This window comes from Physella acuta, unplaced genomic scaffold, assembly GCF_028476545.2.
Source record: "Physella acuta isolate Inbredline_101_S28 unplaced genomic scaffold, ASM2847654v3 ptg000103l, whole genome shotgun sequence".
NCBI classification, from domain to species: domain Eukaryota; kingdom Metazoa; phylum Mollusca; class Gastropoda; family Physidae; genus Physella; species Physella acuta.
Window position 1 is genome coordinate 30,171 of NW_026731623.1, and position 17,536 is coordinate 47,706.

The 17,536-nt window shown below is 35.6% G+C and overlaps 2 protein-coding genes across 4 annotated transcripts in view; one reads left to right on the plus strand and one right to left on the minus strand.

Annotated features, from left to right (window-relative positions):
* Positions 1 to 1,362: 1,362 nt before the first annotated feature.
* Positions 1,363 to 10,954, minus strand: LOC131931281 (vacuolar protein sorting-associated protein VTA1 homolog). The gene is made up of 7 exons (XM_059288024.1): positions 10,640 to 10,954; positions 7,428 to 7,522; positions 6,571 to 6,698; positions 5,476 to 5,551; positions 5,141 to 5,249; positions 3,688 to 3,900; positions 1,363 to 1,968 (listed from the first exon to the last, which is right to left on the minus strand). Exons 1-7 carry the CDS (start codon positions 10,749 to 10,751, stop codon positions 1,817 to 1,819), a joined length of 885 nt encoding a protein of 294 aa, XP_059144007.1. The 5' UTR covers positions 10,752 to 10,954; the 3' UTR covers positions 1,363 to 1,816.
* A 618-nt stretch (positions 10,955 to 11,572) lies between these two features.
* The window catches only part of LOC131931181 (transient receptor potential cation channel subfamily A member 1 homolog), a 132,359-nt gene continuing 126,395 nt past the window's right edge, over positions 11,573 to 17,536 (plus strand). For all 3 annotated transcript variants that reach the window (XM_059287888.1, XM_059287898.1, XM_059287903.1), the window contains exon 1: positions 11,573 to 11,694. The gene's annotated coding sequence lies outside the window, so the exon portion shown is untranslated. The remainder of the gene's footprint in view (positions 11,695 to 17,536) is intronic.

Genomic DNA, 17,536 nt, shown 5'->3' on the forward strand with positions numbered 1-17,536 from the left:
GGCGCTCTGGGCTATCCTGAGAGCGCCATGGTGCATAATTTCGCTTTAAACAGCGCGATAGAGTATGGATAAGAAAGGTTACAATAGTCTTTAAGTGAATCGAATCCGGGCGTCCTCTGGTGCCCAGACAGGGTGCTATTTGGGGCCCCGGGCCTCCCGTGTTCGGTTTGGCACCTACGTTCGTTTAAGTGAGTGCAAAAGACTATGAATAAGTTGGGGTACTATAGTCGTTTATTAAGCTGAAACAGGCGATTCCGCCCCGGGCTAGACTGTGAGCACTTGCGTTTATGTACGCGTTAGTGTTTTCTTTGTGTTTAGGTTGCGTTTGCGTTAGTGGTTGCGTTTTGGTTCTTTCTTTTTTCGTTTGTGTTTTTTCTTTGAGTTTGTATTTGTGTTTGTGGTTGGTTTTGCGTTTGGATTTGGTTTGTTTTCGTTTGCTTTTTCGTTTGTGTTTTTTTCTTTGGGTTTTGTTTCTGGTTGGTTTTGCGTTTGGATTTGGTTTGTTTTCGTTTGTTTTTTTCTTTGTGTTCGTATTGGTGTTTGTGGTTGGGTTTGTTGTTAGGTTTTTGTTTTCGTTTGCTTTTTTGTTTTTTCTTTGTGTTTGTATTGGTGTTTGTGTTTGTTGTTAGGTTTTTGTTTTCGTTTGTATTTGTGTTAGCGTTATGTTTTTGGTTGGTTGTGGTTTGGGTGAGCAATGCCGGGTTTATGATGATTACTAAACACACAGGTAATGGTATTTAACAGAAAGGTTTTTCACAGAAGCCAGAGCAGGGCCTGACCGGCTAGTACTCTTATAATTACAATAAAATAAGTTTCTTTTCTAATTATAAGTGTTAAAAGATTTATCTACTCATCAATCGAGTACAATTTCCTGTGATTTTTTTAGCGAAAAAACGTTCCCCCCCCCCTGAAAAAGTTGGTAGAGCGGGTTTTTTTAAAGTCAATACCTTTTTTTTCGGTTACATAATTGAACAACACGCTTTAATATAATTGGTTTCTTTTTTTTTTTGTCATAAAGGTTATCTACTCACCAATCCTGTGTAAATACTCCCGATCCTGGCAGACAAGCAGTTTGTGTCGGTCAGGGTTTCTTAAGCTTATGAGTTATAGTTGTTTTACAGGTAGATGAGTTATAGTTGTTTTACAGGTAGAAAACTGTGAAATCAGTATGTAAACGCTTGCGGCTGTTTAATTTCTTAACGTCGTTTATAATTCAAAACTGCAGCTTAAAATGAGCTTTTATTTTCATAATTTTTTAAAACCCCTTTTGCGCCCCCCCCCCCTATATTTAATTTTTGTGTCTGCAAGAATTGATTTCAAGTGAATGTGGAATCTTCCAAACAATAGCACCAAGTTATTCAGTTGAAAACGTCAGTCTTTATTACACAATACATATTCAGCAGATATTTACAAAATTATCAAATAAATACTTTCATCATTTTAAAAATGTTATGACTTTAAATCATTCAGCCATCTGATTTTATGCAAAAATTGTACAATGGATGAATGGAAAAACTTTAGGGTGTAGGTCTCAAATTCAATGCATTAAATGTAGTAGTCAAGTTTAGTTTCTTTTCTCAAACTACTTTTGTCAAATGTGGTGGTCAAGTTAAGTTTTGTCTCAAACAATTTTTGTCAAATGTGGTGGTCAAGTTTAGCATGTCTCAAACTATTTTTGTCGAATGTTGAAATGAAGTTTGGCTTGTCATAGTTAGTGGTTAAGTTTCTCCAATGTTGAAAGACTGCAGCGCCTTATAAAACCCAGTCCTTAGATTTGGATCATTTCATCTTGTTATTTGTGTCAGCTGTCAATGGATCATTTGTCATCCACTCCAGTGGTGAGAAGCTTCAAGGCTTTTGTCAGGTTGGCTATGGCTGTGACAGCATCTTCATACTGCATAGCTGAGCTGGCAAACTTGCAGTACTTGATGCCTTTCTGGAACTGCTCAGCCGTTAGCTTCACGCCAGCTGAAAGAAACATTGTCAGGGCACGCTAATAGACACAGAGACAAATTGTAGACAGAGAGACAAATTGTAGACACAGAGACTAATTGTAGACACACAGACAAATTGTAGACAGGTGATGATAGTAAGGTGATAGTAAGGTGATGATGGTAAGTTGATGATGGTGAGGTGATGATGGTAAGGTGATAGTAAGGTGATGATGGTAAGGTGATAGTAAGGTGATGATGGTAAGGTGATGATGGTAAGGTGATAGTAAGGTGATGATAGTAAGGTGATGATGGTAAGGTGATGATGGTAAGGTGATGATGGTAAGGTGATGATAGTAAGGTGATGATAGTAAGGTGATGATGGTAAGGTGATGATAGTAAGGTGATGATAGTAAGGTGATGATGGTAAGGTGATGATAGTAAGGTGATGATAGTAAGGTGATGATAGTAAGGTGATGATGGTAAGGTGATGATGGTAAGGTGATGATGGTAAGGTGATGATAGTAAGGTGATGATGGTAAGGTGATGATAGTAAGGTGATGATGGTAAGGTGATAGTAAGGTGATGATAGTAAGGTGATGATGGTAAGGTGATGATGGTAAGGTGATGATAGTAAGGTGATGATGGTAAGGTGATGATAGTAAGGTGATGATGGTAAGGTGATAGTAAGGTGATGATAGTAAGGTGATGATAGTAAGGTGATGATGGTAAGGTGATAGTAAGGTGATGACAGTAAGGTGATGATGGTAAGGTGATGATGGTAAGGTGATGATGGTAAGGTGATGATGGTAAGGTAATGATAGTAAGGTGATGATGGTAAGGTGATGATAGTAAGGTGATGATGGTAAGGTGATGATGGTAAGGTAATGATAGTAAGGTGATGATGGTAAGGTGATGATAGTAAGGTGATGATGGTAAGGTGATAGTAAGGTGATGATGGTAAGGTGAGTATGGTAAGGTGATGATGGTAAGGTGATGATGGTAAGGTGATGATAGTAAGGTAATGATGGTAAGGTGAAGACAGTAAGGTGATGATAGTAAGGTGATGATAGTAAGGTGATGATAGTAAGGTGATGATGGTAAGGTGATAGTAAGGTGATGATGGTAAGGTGATAGTAAGGTGATGATGGTAAGGTGATAGTAAGGTGATGATGGTAAGGTGATAGTAAGGTGATGATGGTAAGGTGATGATAGTAAGGTGATGATGGTAAGGTGATAGTAAGGTGATGATGGTAAGGTGATGATGGTAAAGTGATGATAGTAAGGTGATGACAGTAAGGTGATAATAGTAAGGTGATGATGGTAAGGTGATGATAGTAAGGTGATGATGGTAAGGTGATGATGGTAAGGTGATGATGGTAAGGTGATAGTAAGGTGATGATGGTAAGGAGATGATGGTAAGGTGATGATGGTAAGGTGATAGTAAGGTGATGATGGTAAGTTGATGATGGTAAGGTGATGATAGTAAGGTGATGATGGTAAGGTGATGATGGTAAGTTGATGATGGTAAGGTGATGATGGTAAGGTGATGATAGTAAGGTGATGATGGTAAGGTGACGATGGTAAGGTGACGATGGTAAGGTGACGATGGTAAGGTGATGATGGTAAGGTGATGATGGTAAGGTGATGATGGTAAGGTGATGATGGTAAGGTGATGATGGTAAGGTGATGATGGTAAGGTGATGATGGTAAGGTGATGATGGTAAGGTGATTATGGATATGTTTCTATAGCTACCAGGATTGGGTGGTGGTGTCCAATCAGGCAATACATTAGAATATTGATTTGCCCCACTACGAGGGGCTGGCTGTGGGCTTGTGTGTAAGGTGGGGGCTTGGTAGTCAGTTCTGGGGGGATCTTGCGGAGTGCTGGGGGGTGCATGTGCTCCAGGGGCGGGGTCAAGGCCACTGTCTGTGCTGAAAGTCATCTGGTTAGCAGGGAAAGATAAACCTGTGCAACAAAAACAATTTATTGGCTCAATCAATTTCACCAACACTATGACAAATTTAACCAATATATTGACAGATTTAATCTACATATTTAAAGATTAAACTCACACTTTAACAAATTTAACCTGTATATTGACAGATTTAACTCACATAATGAGAAAATGAAACTCAACTAGACATATTTAACCCTCAACATACTGAGAAAATGAAACTCAACTAGACATATTTAACCCTCAACATACTGAGAAAATGAAACTCTCAACTAGACATATTTAACCCTCAACATACTGAGAAAATCAAACTGTCAACTAGACATATTTAACCCTCAACATACTGAGAAAATGAAACTCTCATCTAGACATATTTAACCCTCAACATACTGAGAAAATCAAACTCTCAACTAGACATATTTAACCCTCAACATACTGAGAAAATGAAACTCTCAACTAGACATATTTAACCCTCAACATACTCAGAAAATGAAACTCAACTAGACATTTAACCCTCAACATACTGAGAAAATGAAACTCAACTAGACATATTTAACCCTCAACATACTGAGAAAATGAAACTCTCAACTAGACATATTTAACCCTCAACATACTGAGAAAATCAAACTGTCAACTAGACATATTTAACCCTCAACATACTGAGAAAATCAAACTCTCAACTAGACATATTTAACCCTCAACATACTGAGAAAATCAAACTGTCAACTAGACATATTTAACCCTCAACATACTGAGAAAATGAAACTCTCAACTAGACATATTTAACCCTCAACATACTGAGAAAATGAAACTCTCATCTAGACATATTTAACCCTCAACATACTGAGAAAATGAAACTCTCATCTAGACATATTTAACCCTCAACGTACTGAGAAAATGAAACTCTCATCTAGACATATTTAACCCTCAACATACTGAGAAAATCAAACTGTCAACTAGACATATTTAACCCTCAACATACTGAGAAAATCAAACTCTCAACTAGACATATTTAACCCTCAACATACTGAGAAAATCAAACTGTCAACTAGACATATTTAACCCTCAACATACTGAGAAAATGAAACTCTCAACTAGACATATTTAACCCTCAACATACTGAGAAAATGAAACTCTCATCTAGACATATTTAACCCTCAACATACTGAGAAAATGAAACTCTCATCTAGACATATTTAACCCTCAACGTACTGAGAAAATGAAACTCTCATCTAGACATATTTAACATACCCTCCTCATTTTCCTCTGGCATGGGTCCTGCCATTGGGGTCTCACCATTCTGTAAACATTTATTGATGTACAAAGCCTTCCACTTGGCATATTTTCTGTTCTTCTCTATCTGAAACAACAGCCCTCAACTAGATAATGCAACAACCAAAGGCGAAGTGAGGGGGGGGGGGGGGGGGGGGAGACGACGACACATATGTCCCCGGGCGCAGACCTTAGGGGGCACCAAAATGGGTTGGAAAAACAAATTTAAAGTTTGAGGGGGGTGAGGGATGCAAATCTAAAGTTTGTCAAATACATTTTGAGCTGAACTGATATTACTGACTTAGTCAACTTACTTCTTCACTGAGTTCACCAAAGTTGGTGAGTACATCCATCAGTAGACTTGAAGTCAAGAAAGCCTTTATCACATTTCTGTAGATTACCAGGAAAACAAGTGGCTAGCTAGGCAAACTACCATCACATTTTGGAACACAATAGTCCTTATAAATAATATCATTGGTGAATGGCAGTCATGTCTAACAGTCATATCTGACAGTTGTGTCTAACAGTTTTATCTAACAGTTTTATCTAACAGTTTTATCTAACAGTTTTATCTAACAGTTTTATCAGACAGTTGTGTCTAACAGTCATATCAGACAGTCGTATCTGACAGTCATATCAGACAGTTGTGTCTGACAGTCATATCAGACAGTTGTGTCTGACAGTCATATCTAACAGTTTTATCTGAAAGTTGTGTCTAACAGTTTTATCTAACAGTTGTTTCTGACAGTCATGTCTGACAGTCATATCAGACAGTTGTGTCTGACAGTTTTATCTGACAGTTTTATCTGACAGTTTTGGCAGATGCCTAATATTTGTTAGGGAGGCAAATGAGTTAAATTAGCCTCAGATTTCTTGATTTGACAGATGAACAAAAGCAATTAGCCAGTTAAGTTATTATAAGCATTTGACAAGATGAACAAAAACAATTAGCCAGTCAAGTTATTATAAGCATTTGACAAGATGAACAAAAGCAATTAGCCAGTCAAGTTATTATAAGCATTTGACAAGATGAACAAAAGCAACTAGCCAGTCAAGTTATTATAAGCATTTGACAAGATGAACAAAAGCAATTAGCCAGTCAAGTTATTATAAGCATTTGACAAGATGAACAAAAGCAATTAGCCAGTCAAGTTATTATAAGCATTTGACAAGATGAACAAAAGCAATTAGCCAGTCAAGTTATTATAAGCATTTGACAAGATGAACAAAAGCAACTAGCCAGTCAAGTTATTATAAGCATTTGACAAGATGAACAAAAGCAATTAGCCAGTCAAGTTATTATAAGCATTTGACAAGATGAACAAAAGCAATTAGCCAGTCAAGTTATTATAAGCATTTGACAAGATGAACAAAAGCAATTAGCCAGTCAAGTTATTATAAGAACCCACTTGTTAAAATTGCCTGCTCTGTCCTCGTTATCTGCATAAAGAAATAACTTCAAAGCATAGTTCTCCACATGTGCTTGACCACACAGCTCGTTGTGCACAGCTTCTTCATCCTTCAGCTGGATCTTAGACTGATAAAAGAACATCAGACTGTTTCACTTTTAAAGCAGCAGATCTTAGACTGATAAAAGAACATACCATCAGACTGTTTCACTTTTAAAGCAGCAGATCTTAGACTGATAAAAGAACATACCATCAGACTGTTTCACTTTTAAAGCAGCAGATCTTAGACTGATAAAAGAACATCAGACTGTTTCACTTTTAAAGCAGCAGATCTTAGACTGATAAAAGAACATACCATCAGACTGTTTCACTTTTAAAGCAGCAGATCTTAGACTGATAAAAGAACATACCATCAGACTGTTTCACTTTTAAAGCAGCAGATCTTAGACTGATAAAAGTAAATACCATCAGACTGTTTCACTTTTAAAGCAGCAGATCTTAGACTGATAAAAGAACATACCATCAGACTGTTTCACTTTTAAAGCAGCAGATCTTAGACTGATAAAAGAACATACCATCAGACTGTTTCACTTTTAAAGCAGCAGATCTTAGACTGATAAAAGAACATCAGACTGTTTCACTTTTAAAGCAGCAGATCTTAGACTGATAAAAGAACATCAGACTGTTTCACTTTTAAAGCAGCAGATCTTAGACTGATAAAAGAACATCAGACTGTTTCACTTTTAAAGCAGCATTTGGCTCACTATTAAACCAACAGCTATCGTTTGCTTACCATATATATAACTTTAGTTTAGACAAGCAGATTTTCATCTAATTTAAATCAATTTAATTCTGACCTTTTCCAGGAAATCCATAAGAGAGACAAGAAACTGTCGCGCTTCAGGTGAGTTTTTGTCCACAATCATTCCCTGCTGCATGGCATAGAGGCGGCCTGCAATCATCAGCATAGATCTCTCTTCAATTATGAGTATCACAATGTGTATATATGTCTTTATTTTGTATGTGTATGTGTGTATACATAAATATTTCATTCTTATTTCTGTATATTTTAATTAAAAAAGAATGCCACCGCTCTTTCTAAAATGCACAGAAGCATAAAATGAAAAGATTTTCTGATCATCCATACACATAGATGCTGTTGACCGAAGGTGCTTCGACCATAGATGATTGGCCCACACATTGCTTGACAACAGTGAAGGGTTGTCCACAGGCAGTTTGTCAACTAGGGCTTTGTAATCCCAAATGTAATTGGGCTTCTAGACCTACTACAACTTTAAGCGTTAAGAAACCAGCGCGAGAGATGTTGCCTACATTTCTTTAATAGAATGGCAACATTTAACAATAGGCCTACTTTTCATCTGAATATATCTGTAAATATATAGACCTAAATGAAAACTATCAGGGAGATTTCAGGCTGATATAAATTTAATAGGCCCCTAAATTAAAGGAACAATAGAAGAAGAGAAAGATAGGCCTATCATAACAGAATTAATAAAACAAGAGGTAGGCTCTATTTCTGGCTGTTTTGAACAACATGTTATTCAAAGTTGTTACAAATCTAAGTTGTTCAATCAACATCAAATTTCGGGTTGGTAAAAATTGAAATTTGATTAATTTGACTTTAAATACATTTGTACATTATAAAAATACAAACTAAAATAAATTGTTGAAATGTCTGCATCAAATTTTGTTCATCTAAATCATCAGCACGTTGGAATTTGGACACGCGTAACATTTTTGCAGAAATGGGCGCTATTTACCCACACCAAGCCTACTTATTGGATAAAGATAAAATTTGAGGTAAAACCTTAGTTTAGAGTCATAAATTTACTTTAAACTACTATGTTCGAGAAAAAAATGAGTAAATACAAACAGCGTCACTCTTTCAAAAACAATATTATGAGTAGTTTCCATTGAAAAAATGTCTGTTGTGTTGATTTTGTGGTTAAAAAAATTTGATGAATCTAGTAATTTTTCTTTTTTTTTACTTTCTCGTATACAGAGTATAGAGAAAGTATTGTAATCGTGCATAAACATCACATGAAGTTTTGACAGTTTTCACCATTTTACACCTCAGTACTTCATCACAGACAGAGTATAGGGAACTTATTTTAATCGGCAAAAATTATAAATCCAGATTTACCCATGTTTCGACATTTTATGCGTATTCGAGTCGGAAAAACTGGGTTTTGCAATTTTGTATGTATTTCTGTGTGTGTATGTGTATCTGTGAACACGATAACTTGAGTACCCTTACAGCTAGGTTGATGAAATTTCATAAATAAGTATTATATCTATTTTGTAGTTCTGCTTCAACTTTTCATGTTCATCAGATTTAGATTAAACTCATGCCTAGAGCACTGGCATTAAATCAGTTCATGTTCATCAGATTTAGATTAAACTCATGCCTAGAGCACTGGCATCAGTTCATGTTCATCAGATTTAGATTAAACTCTTGCCTAGAGCACTGGCATTAGCTCATGTTCATCAGATTTAGATTAAACTCATGCCTAGAGCACTGGCATTAAATCAGCTCATGTTCATCAGATTTAGATTAAACTCTTGCCTAGAGCACTGGCATCAGCTCATGTTCATCAGATTTAGATTAAACTCTTGCCTAGAGCACTGGCATTAGCTCATGTTCATCAGATTTAGATTAAACTCATGCCTAGAGCACTGGCATTAGCTCATGTTGTACACATAAGTACTGTAAACCATATTTTTTTGGCACCATATTATTTTTAATACCTATTGTTTACAAATGTGCATAGATTGATTTTAGTTGCATTTTAAATACTGTTTTGCTAATTATTTTCATATTTTGTATTACTAATTATTTTATTTTAAGTGTAGAAGCTTAATATTGCTGCTACAAAAATTGCTCTAGTTCTTTTTACGACTGTAACTTTAGACTTTAGTAGATCTAATCGTTTTATATTACAAATTTGAATCTTGTTGTTGCAAATCTTCTGCAAGTTTTTTTTTCTCTGTATTTCTTAGAAACCATTAATTACTACACTCGGCTTTATCGTAGGGATTTTGGTAAAAAAACACAAACGATCATATAAAAATAAAAATTATATATTCTTCTAGAACTCAACCATATGAAACAAAACAAAAAAGATTTTGTAACTAGCTCAAATAGTTTTTTGTTAGTTAAAATTTTTTATGAGGAGTGGAATCCTCTTGTTTTTGCATTGGCCATGGTATACCTGAATAAATGAGCACAGTCATTGTACTTGCAATTGTATGTTGTTCATATTTGCAGAGTTTTTAGCTAGAATGATATATAGAACTTGTATATTTGTTGAACTAAATAAAAATAGTACAGAAAGTAGAATTCTTGTGTTGACTTCCTCCCTCAATCCCAATAAATTGTGTGCTACGCATATATGAAAATGTTTCTAAAGCAATGTTTTTATAAATACACTGAATGAAAGAACTACATTGTCAGAAATCTAAGCTACTTGAGCACTGTAATGTGCATATAACTGCCTGATTATTTTGGGCAGGTGAAGTCCATCGTTAAACCATTTTGTTATAAGTGAACTAAAGTTTTAGATTCTAATTCAAGTAAATAGTAATAAATGAAGACTAGCGATGTTTCCAATAGATGCAACCATGCTCATTTACTATAGCAGCCATTTTGGTAAAAAAAAATTTTAAACTTATAGCGTGAGATTCAGGGGGAAGCCACTCTATTTTACATATGGCTGATACAGCAAATCTTGCTCGCAAACACTGCTGTTTAAAGTTAATTTCTGGCCTATATTGATATATTATTATTTAGCCATTGATTTAGGTTTATTATTCATTTATCTATAATATTTGAGACAAACATATGACAATATACTTCTATTAAAGCCTTGACAATGAGGTAACGTTTTCGTACATTAATAGCCGCGGGCGATTTTACGTACCCAAAACGATAGATTACCCCTAATTTAAATTTTACTGAGAGATCTAGATCTAGAATCTAGATCTAGTATTGTATAGGCCTAGTAGGGCCTAGGCTATCTATTACATATTTATTAATTTCTTAACCTACAATAATAAGCAATAACTGGATCCCTTTTGTCATGTTCAGTGGCCACTCTAAGATATTTTTGTATTACTCCTTTTAAGCTTGTCGGTACTGCCGCAAATCCAGGCGTAGCCATTTTTGTTGTTACTGTATCTATTTCAGAGTAGGGTAGACAACGCCTGTTATTTAGTTCAAATCTTTTTTTTTTCTAAGATACCAATTCCAAACTATCCAAAAGATAGGGTCCACATTTTGTCAATATGAATATAGTGAAATCCCTGGTAGATCTAAGTTTAATTTAAAACGTTTTGGATAAATGATGTCACACGCCAAAAATCTTCAAAAAAGTGTGACGTAATCAAGGGACGAACCCTCCCCAGTTTTATTGGGGGGCGGGGGTCTTTTGGTCAAAATACTGTAGATCTATAGATCTAGTATGTTAGGCCCATATTGCTGGGTAAGTTTGTCTTCAGTATTAGATCTATATTCAAGATTCAAATTATTTGAGAGTATCTAGATCTAGCATCAACCATCTCATTGACGTTTTGATTGGATTGGTGGTGGGGGGGGGGGGGGAGGGGAAAGGGGGCTTAGAGTTTTTTTTTTTTTTTAAGAATGAAAACGTTTTAATAACAAGCTTTTATGTAATAATGGCTCCCTCTCCCCCCCCCCCCCCCCAAAAAAAGTCCACCGCCCCCTTAATAGAATTTATATAGAAAAAAATATTTTTATCAGTGTCTGCCCTCTTCCCCCGGATAATTTAATTTTAATCGGGGGGGGGGGGGTGGTGGGGCGGTGGTAGACGTTGTACCCAAAGAGGTGTCAGAATGAAACTCGACATGCAGACAACTTCTAAGATTAGACCAATAAATTAGGCGGAAATGTTTGTTTTTAATATCGAGTTTCGATGACGTCATTATTTTTTAGGCATTTCATTTCGTTTTAGGCTAGTAGGCTGTGTTGGCCTACCATATGTATGTAAACTAGCCTAAGTGATGGCCAAGGGAAACTACTCTTAAATTCTCCTTCATAATGGCCGCAGATTTAAAAACAAAACATAGGCCTAGCAAGCAAACTTTGTATGTATTTGTATTAATAACACATTCATTGTCAGCCGTTGCTATCAGGTAGATCTAGAGATCTAGATATCTAGATCTAGACTAGATCTAGAATATCTAGTCTAGAATCTAGATTCTTCGTGAGTCGTATCTTAAGTTCTTAACACTTTAAGTAACTAAGTAATAGCGAGGCTCACTAACTTGAAAGCGTCCTTGGTTGCTAACCAGAACATGGCGTTAGGATCGGACCATGACTTCCGGCGAGTTTTTCGACTTAGTTCCAGGGACCTCCTTGGAATTACTTTTAAAAGTGTTTACCACGAGCAAAATGGCAGGTTTTCACGTTATAAAAACATGCTATAGGTGGCAAGTCGAAATATGCCAGAAAAGCATTTTCAAAAATTGCTTTGGAGAATGTAGGCTAAATTTAAAGTCGGTGTCATTCAAAATAATATAACTTTTTAAATATAGATCTCCATATCACAAAATTGATTTCCAAAGTAAAGCATTATTAGTTTTATCATTCTATGAAAAAATAAATCAAATATCTTCAACACTTTTTTTTATAAGATGTGTCCAAAAAATGACAACCAAATTTTTTTATTTTTTTTGACCACGTGACCGCTATTTGAATGGATACGTTTACCTGGCATGGTTTTTTATTTTGCTCTTTTGTACAATAAAAAATGTTATAAAATTAAAGAAATAAAAGAATTCAAACATCACTTCTGTCTTGTCTTTTTTAAAATTCTTTTCTGATGACATTCTCTTAAATTTTTTCCCTCTATAAATATATCCCGACGATAGACGGGCCAATTCTACTTTTAGGAACTCTCTTGTAAAAAAAAATTAGATCTATTTCATGGTCAATTAAAAAGTTAAACCCTTCAGCTTTTAAGCAGGTTGTCATGGATGGATCCCTCATACCATAGCTGTGAGTGACCAAAAAATTTAAAATTCAATAATTTAGTCTAAAACTTGCAACAACTCCCAAAATTAGTGCCTAGTGGATAAAGTATGGACGTTTTTTATTTAGTTGTCATGTTTAAGTTGAAAATTGAGTACATTTCAAATTTACTAAGAAAATCTACTAAGTAAGGGTAAAGGTAAAATCTTAGTTTAGCGTCGTAAATTCGGCCAAAACTAGTAATGTGGGAGAGAGTGAATTAATGAATATGTCATTAAATATGAGTATATTTTCGTATATTTTGATAAAGTATTTTAGATAATTGAATAATAGATCACCATTTATGGTTAAATCAATTTAAATATCCTGAAATTAATTTTTATCAACCCTGTTCGAGATAGTAAATTTGCTATTAAAAACAGCAGCCATCTTAAGAAAATGTTATTGAGAGTAGCTTCCCTTTCATTTCTATTCGTATGAAAATGTATTTAAATATGATTGTCTTGTTGTATAGTCCGTATTACAAAGCATTTTTTTTTAATGTGAATTTCCTAACAAACAACTTTATTAATTCTAGAAGCATTGTGAGATGCAACTTGTATCCATGTATTAAATCACGTTTTTTTACTAATGTTTATTTGATTTTACTATTACTATATAATTTGAGTTTTTTCTTATTGTTTGAATGTTCACTATTTTCATTTCAGGTTTTTCTTTTCATCAATTAGTAATTCTATTGTAACTTATGAAATTTTTTTTTACTTCTCTTTACCTTAATTAAACCCCAACCTCCGTCATATTTTTGTCGTAAATGTCACAACAAGTCATAATGTAAAAAATTACGCTTTCCTCTGCCTTATCTAAGATCTCTAGCCATAATTTTGACAACAATAAATGTTTGTCATCATTTATATATACAGAGAGACAAAATGTATTATCCACCAGCTTCCCTCGTAAAACATCATCTAAAACAATGAGCCAGTCCACCCCTTAAGTGAGTGTTGTCATTATGGTCGATCGCAAGTCTCAACCTGCCAGACACATTTTGGTTATCCTTTGTTGTCAAAATGTCAATATCAAGTACCCAAGTGAGTGATATGGGGTTGTCCATAAATGATGTCACATATGATTTGCTACGGGAGTGAGTGAAGATTTGTGACGTCAACTCAGGCGGGTCCACAATTTATGACGTGTCGGTCTCATGAAAGGAGGTGAACGGGGAAAAATACCTATGTGGTTGATGGAGAACCTCTGTAATGCTTTGTTCAATCAAAATAACGATAAATAAGCATTAGTATATGTATACCTTGCTTAAACGAATCATCACAAATGTTGCAAGCCTGCTAGTTTAAGACATTTGGCAAAACGGCCGCAACACATTATCCCCGTCAAAAAGTCTTTCCACCAAATGCCTGCCGACGAATAAGCCGCGTCTAATGCGGGGCGTTAGGAATACGGCCATTAGCATGGGCCGCGTTGGAGCACCAGTAGGCTATCGGGCTGTATAAGATGACGTAAATACTTAAATTCAACTTCGCTAAACTGCGCGAAAATTTAGTAATGTTCCATCGTTTGAGGAAATTTATTTTCTTGGACTTAAATTGAATTATCATGTTTACTGTCTGGCTCTTAATTTCCGAATATCACTTTTAATGTATCAAGATTCAGAACTATAATTTACTTTAATATAAGTGTCATCTTATAGTTTATTGTGCTTTTTATAAAGCGCAGAGCAGCTTCAAAATCGGACGCCCATCCTGTTTTCACCCAGCTTCTTTTGGAGCTTAATATGGGTAGTCTAGTTCTACACGGTGAGAGCTTAATACATTTTTAAAGGGCCGAAAGTCTCAAGACAGCAAGCTTGCTGAAATAACTACGTACGTTTAAATGGACGAGTGATAGATGTGTTAGGGGCTGTTTAATGAACACCAACTTATGTAATCAAATTAAACGTCGCAAAAGCGTCAAAAAGCCAGTGTTTGTTGTTTTTTTTTTCTATAAAATTAGCCTAACGGTCGGCGGTACCGGTACATGACGTCACGTGCGAGCGTTAACTCGTTGACGATGTGCTAAGTGGGGGAATGAAAAAGGTGGGGTTCAAGAAATGCGACTAGGCAAGCTTTTTACATTTCTTGACCCTTCTTAATAGTTCTATCGTCTCCACTGAGAAAATGGATCACCGATGAATGACGCGTCATACTTCTACAGCTGGTCTTTCTCCCACAACCATCCCCTGTTTTCACGAAAAAAAAAAAAAACCTGACCCGTCTCCAAAATCACATCGCTGAGTTCTACTCAACCTCTCCCCGCCACAAATCACAATTTCTATCTGAAACAATATGTTCATATGTTTGCTCTGTAATAATTCACGCTGTCATTAATATCATAAGAGCGACGTCATTTATGTGCGATCTAATATTGATTTGATTACTGCAAATAAAGTGTTCAAAAGTTCGACCTCCCAACAATTGTTGTGGTCTTGGATGCACACTATTAAGTCTGAAAAAGTCTATTAGTCATTCATGTCAACTATATTTTAAAAAAAGAAAAATTACTATACAGGGGGTCATCCATAAATGACGTCACGCTTTTTTGACGATTTTTACCCCCCCCCCTCCCCCACACGTCGTCACAAAAAGCCAGACCCCCCACCCCCCTAAAGTGACGTCACACCTCAGCCTACAACCCCCCTCAAAATTGCAGTTGAATTGTTTTTAAACAGCTATATTTTTCCAAAATCTTGTCTGAACTCTGTCAAAATAGAGTATTTTAATCAATTGTTATTACAATGTATTAAAACAGTTTTCTACGCAAAATTACGTCTAAAATTCGTCACACCATGTGAACCCCCCTCCCCCTCATCACACAACGTCACAAAATTACGGACCCCCCTCCCCCCTACGAGTGTGACGTCATTTATGGACGACCCCCAGGCATGTATTAAAACAATACAAAGCAATCATATTAAACCACAAAATCAACACAAAAGACATGCGAATAGACAATTTATTGTTTTTGAAACATGGCCGCTGCTTGAATTTACTCATTGTTGTCTCAAACGGGGTAGTTTAAAGTTTATTCCAGGATATTTATGACTGGTTTGGTCTTGGATTGTGATTTGTTATTCAATTATCTGTTATATTATGTAAAATATGACATAAATATGGCCAAATGAAAGAAATATTCATTAGTTACCTTCATCGCACATTACTAGCTACGTTGGAATTTACGACGCTAAACTAAGATTTTACCAGGGTAAAACTCCATTTCAGCGTATTTTATTCTCCGTTGCTTGTTTACCTCCAGTTGAGCGTATTTTATTATAACAACCGAAACACACCAAAACATTAGGAAAACACGATTTATTTTTTGTATTGTATTTTTGTTTTAGCAAATGAATAAAAATGAATATTTAAAAAAACACGACTTGTTTATTTGTATTGTATTTTTAAAAAAAAAGGCATTTGTCTCATGGTGAAACTGATACACTGTTAATCATTCTGTTTTATATTTTTGTATTTATGCAACAAATGTACAAACTCTGTGTTTTTTAATTTGACAGTTTTGCTAAAACTGAAAAAAATATTTTACTATAGAGTTGTATGTTATTTAAATTCATAGTAAATCTACCATCCTTCTCTTTTTTGTATGAGTAAATTTCTGACTTTTAAAAAAAATTGATGTGGGGTCGTCCATAAATGACGTCACACTCGTAAGGGAGAGGGGGGTCAGCAATTTTGTGACGGTGTGTGATGAGGGGGAGGGGGTGGGGTTTCAGATGGTGTGACGTCCCTTTTTTGCATTATAAAAAAGCAATGTTAGAAAAACAAGTTTTAGCCGTTATTTCACGTTTTAGAAAACGGTTTTAATAAATTGTAATATGAATTGATCAAAATACTCTATGTTGACAGAGTTCTGACAAGATTTTGGAAAAATTATCGATGTTTTAAGAAAAATTCAACAGAAATTTTGAGGGGGGGGGGGGTTGTAGGCTGAAGTGTGACGTCATTTTAGGGGGGGGGGGGGGTCTGACTTTTTGTGACGACGTGTAACGGAGGGGAGGCGGGAGGTAAAAATCGTAAAAAAAGCGTGTCGTCACAAAAAGCAAGACCCCCCCCCCCCAAATGACGTAGCACCATCTGAACCCCCCCCCCTCATCACACACCGTCACAAAATTACCTCCCCCCTCCCCCTACGAGTGTGACGTCATTTATGGACGACCTCTAACATTATTTTTTTTTAAAATGACAACGTGAGTTGTCACACTTTCTCTAACACTCCAAGCCATCCCTCACCAAATTCCACCCCCCCTCGGCCCACTTTCGGCAGCATCATTGTGCCTTTTATTACTTTTATTCAGTTTAGTTGAAATTGGAACACTTAATTGTACAAAGTGTGCATCTCTATTTTTGTAACCAACAAACAAAGCACTTCAGTCAGTCTCTTTGTTGTTTTTTATTCATTTGTTAAAACAAAAATACAATGCAAATAAATAAGTCGTGTTTTTTAAACATTCATTTTATTCATTTGTGAAGACAGAAATACAATACAAAAAATAAATCGTGTTTTCCTAATGTTTTGGTGTGTTTCGGTTGTTATAATAAAATACGCTCAACTGGAGGTAAACAAGCAACGGAGAATAAAATACGCTGAAATGGAGTTTTACCCACTTTAAGTACTAATGGACACCAGCGAGAAAAGTCTCAAAGGTATTTGAGAGGTGTATAAATTCATTTAAAAATCATGCACGGCGTAGTTACAATTAATATGGTTATAAAATCCTGTCTGTCTGGTTATTTTCGGACTTTACTAAAGATTGGACGTATTTGATGTTTTTAATATTTTGGGTAACTAAATAAAAATTAAAAAAAAAGCAAAAACAATTTGGTTTTCACGTGTAATGGCGACATAAACAATGGCATCCTGCTATTGGATAGGCCGCCATTGATTTTATTG

Excerpts from the sequence above, each read along its gene's own strand:
- LOC131931281 (XM_059288024.1), bottom strand. The coding sequence starts at position 10,751 with ATGGCTACGCCTGGATTTGCGGCAGTACCGACAAGCTTAAAAGGAGTA. Across the intron at positions 7,523-10,639 it reads TCCAGTTATTGCTTATTATT|GCCGCCTCTATGCCATGCAG; the intron begins GTAGGTTAAGAA and ends TGATGATTGCAG. Across the intron at positions 6,699-7,427 it reads TTATGGATTTCCTGGAAAAG|TCTAAGATCCAGCTGAAGGA; the intron begins GTCAGAATTAAA and ends TTCTTTTATCAG.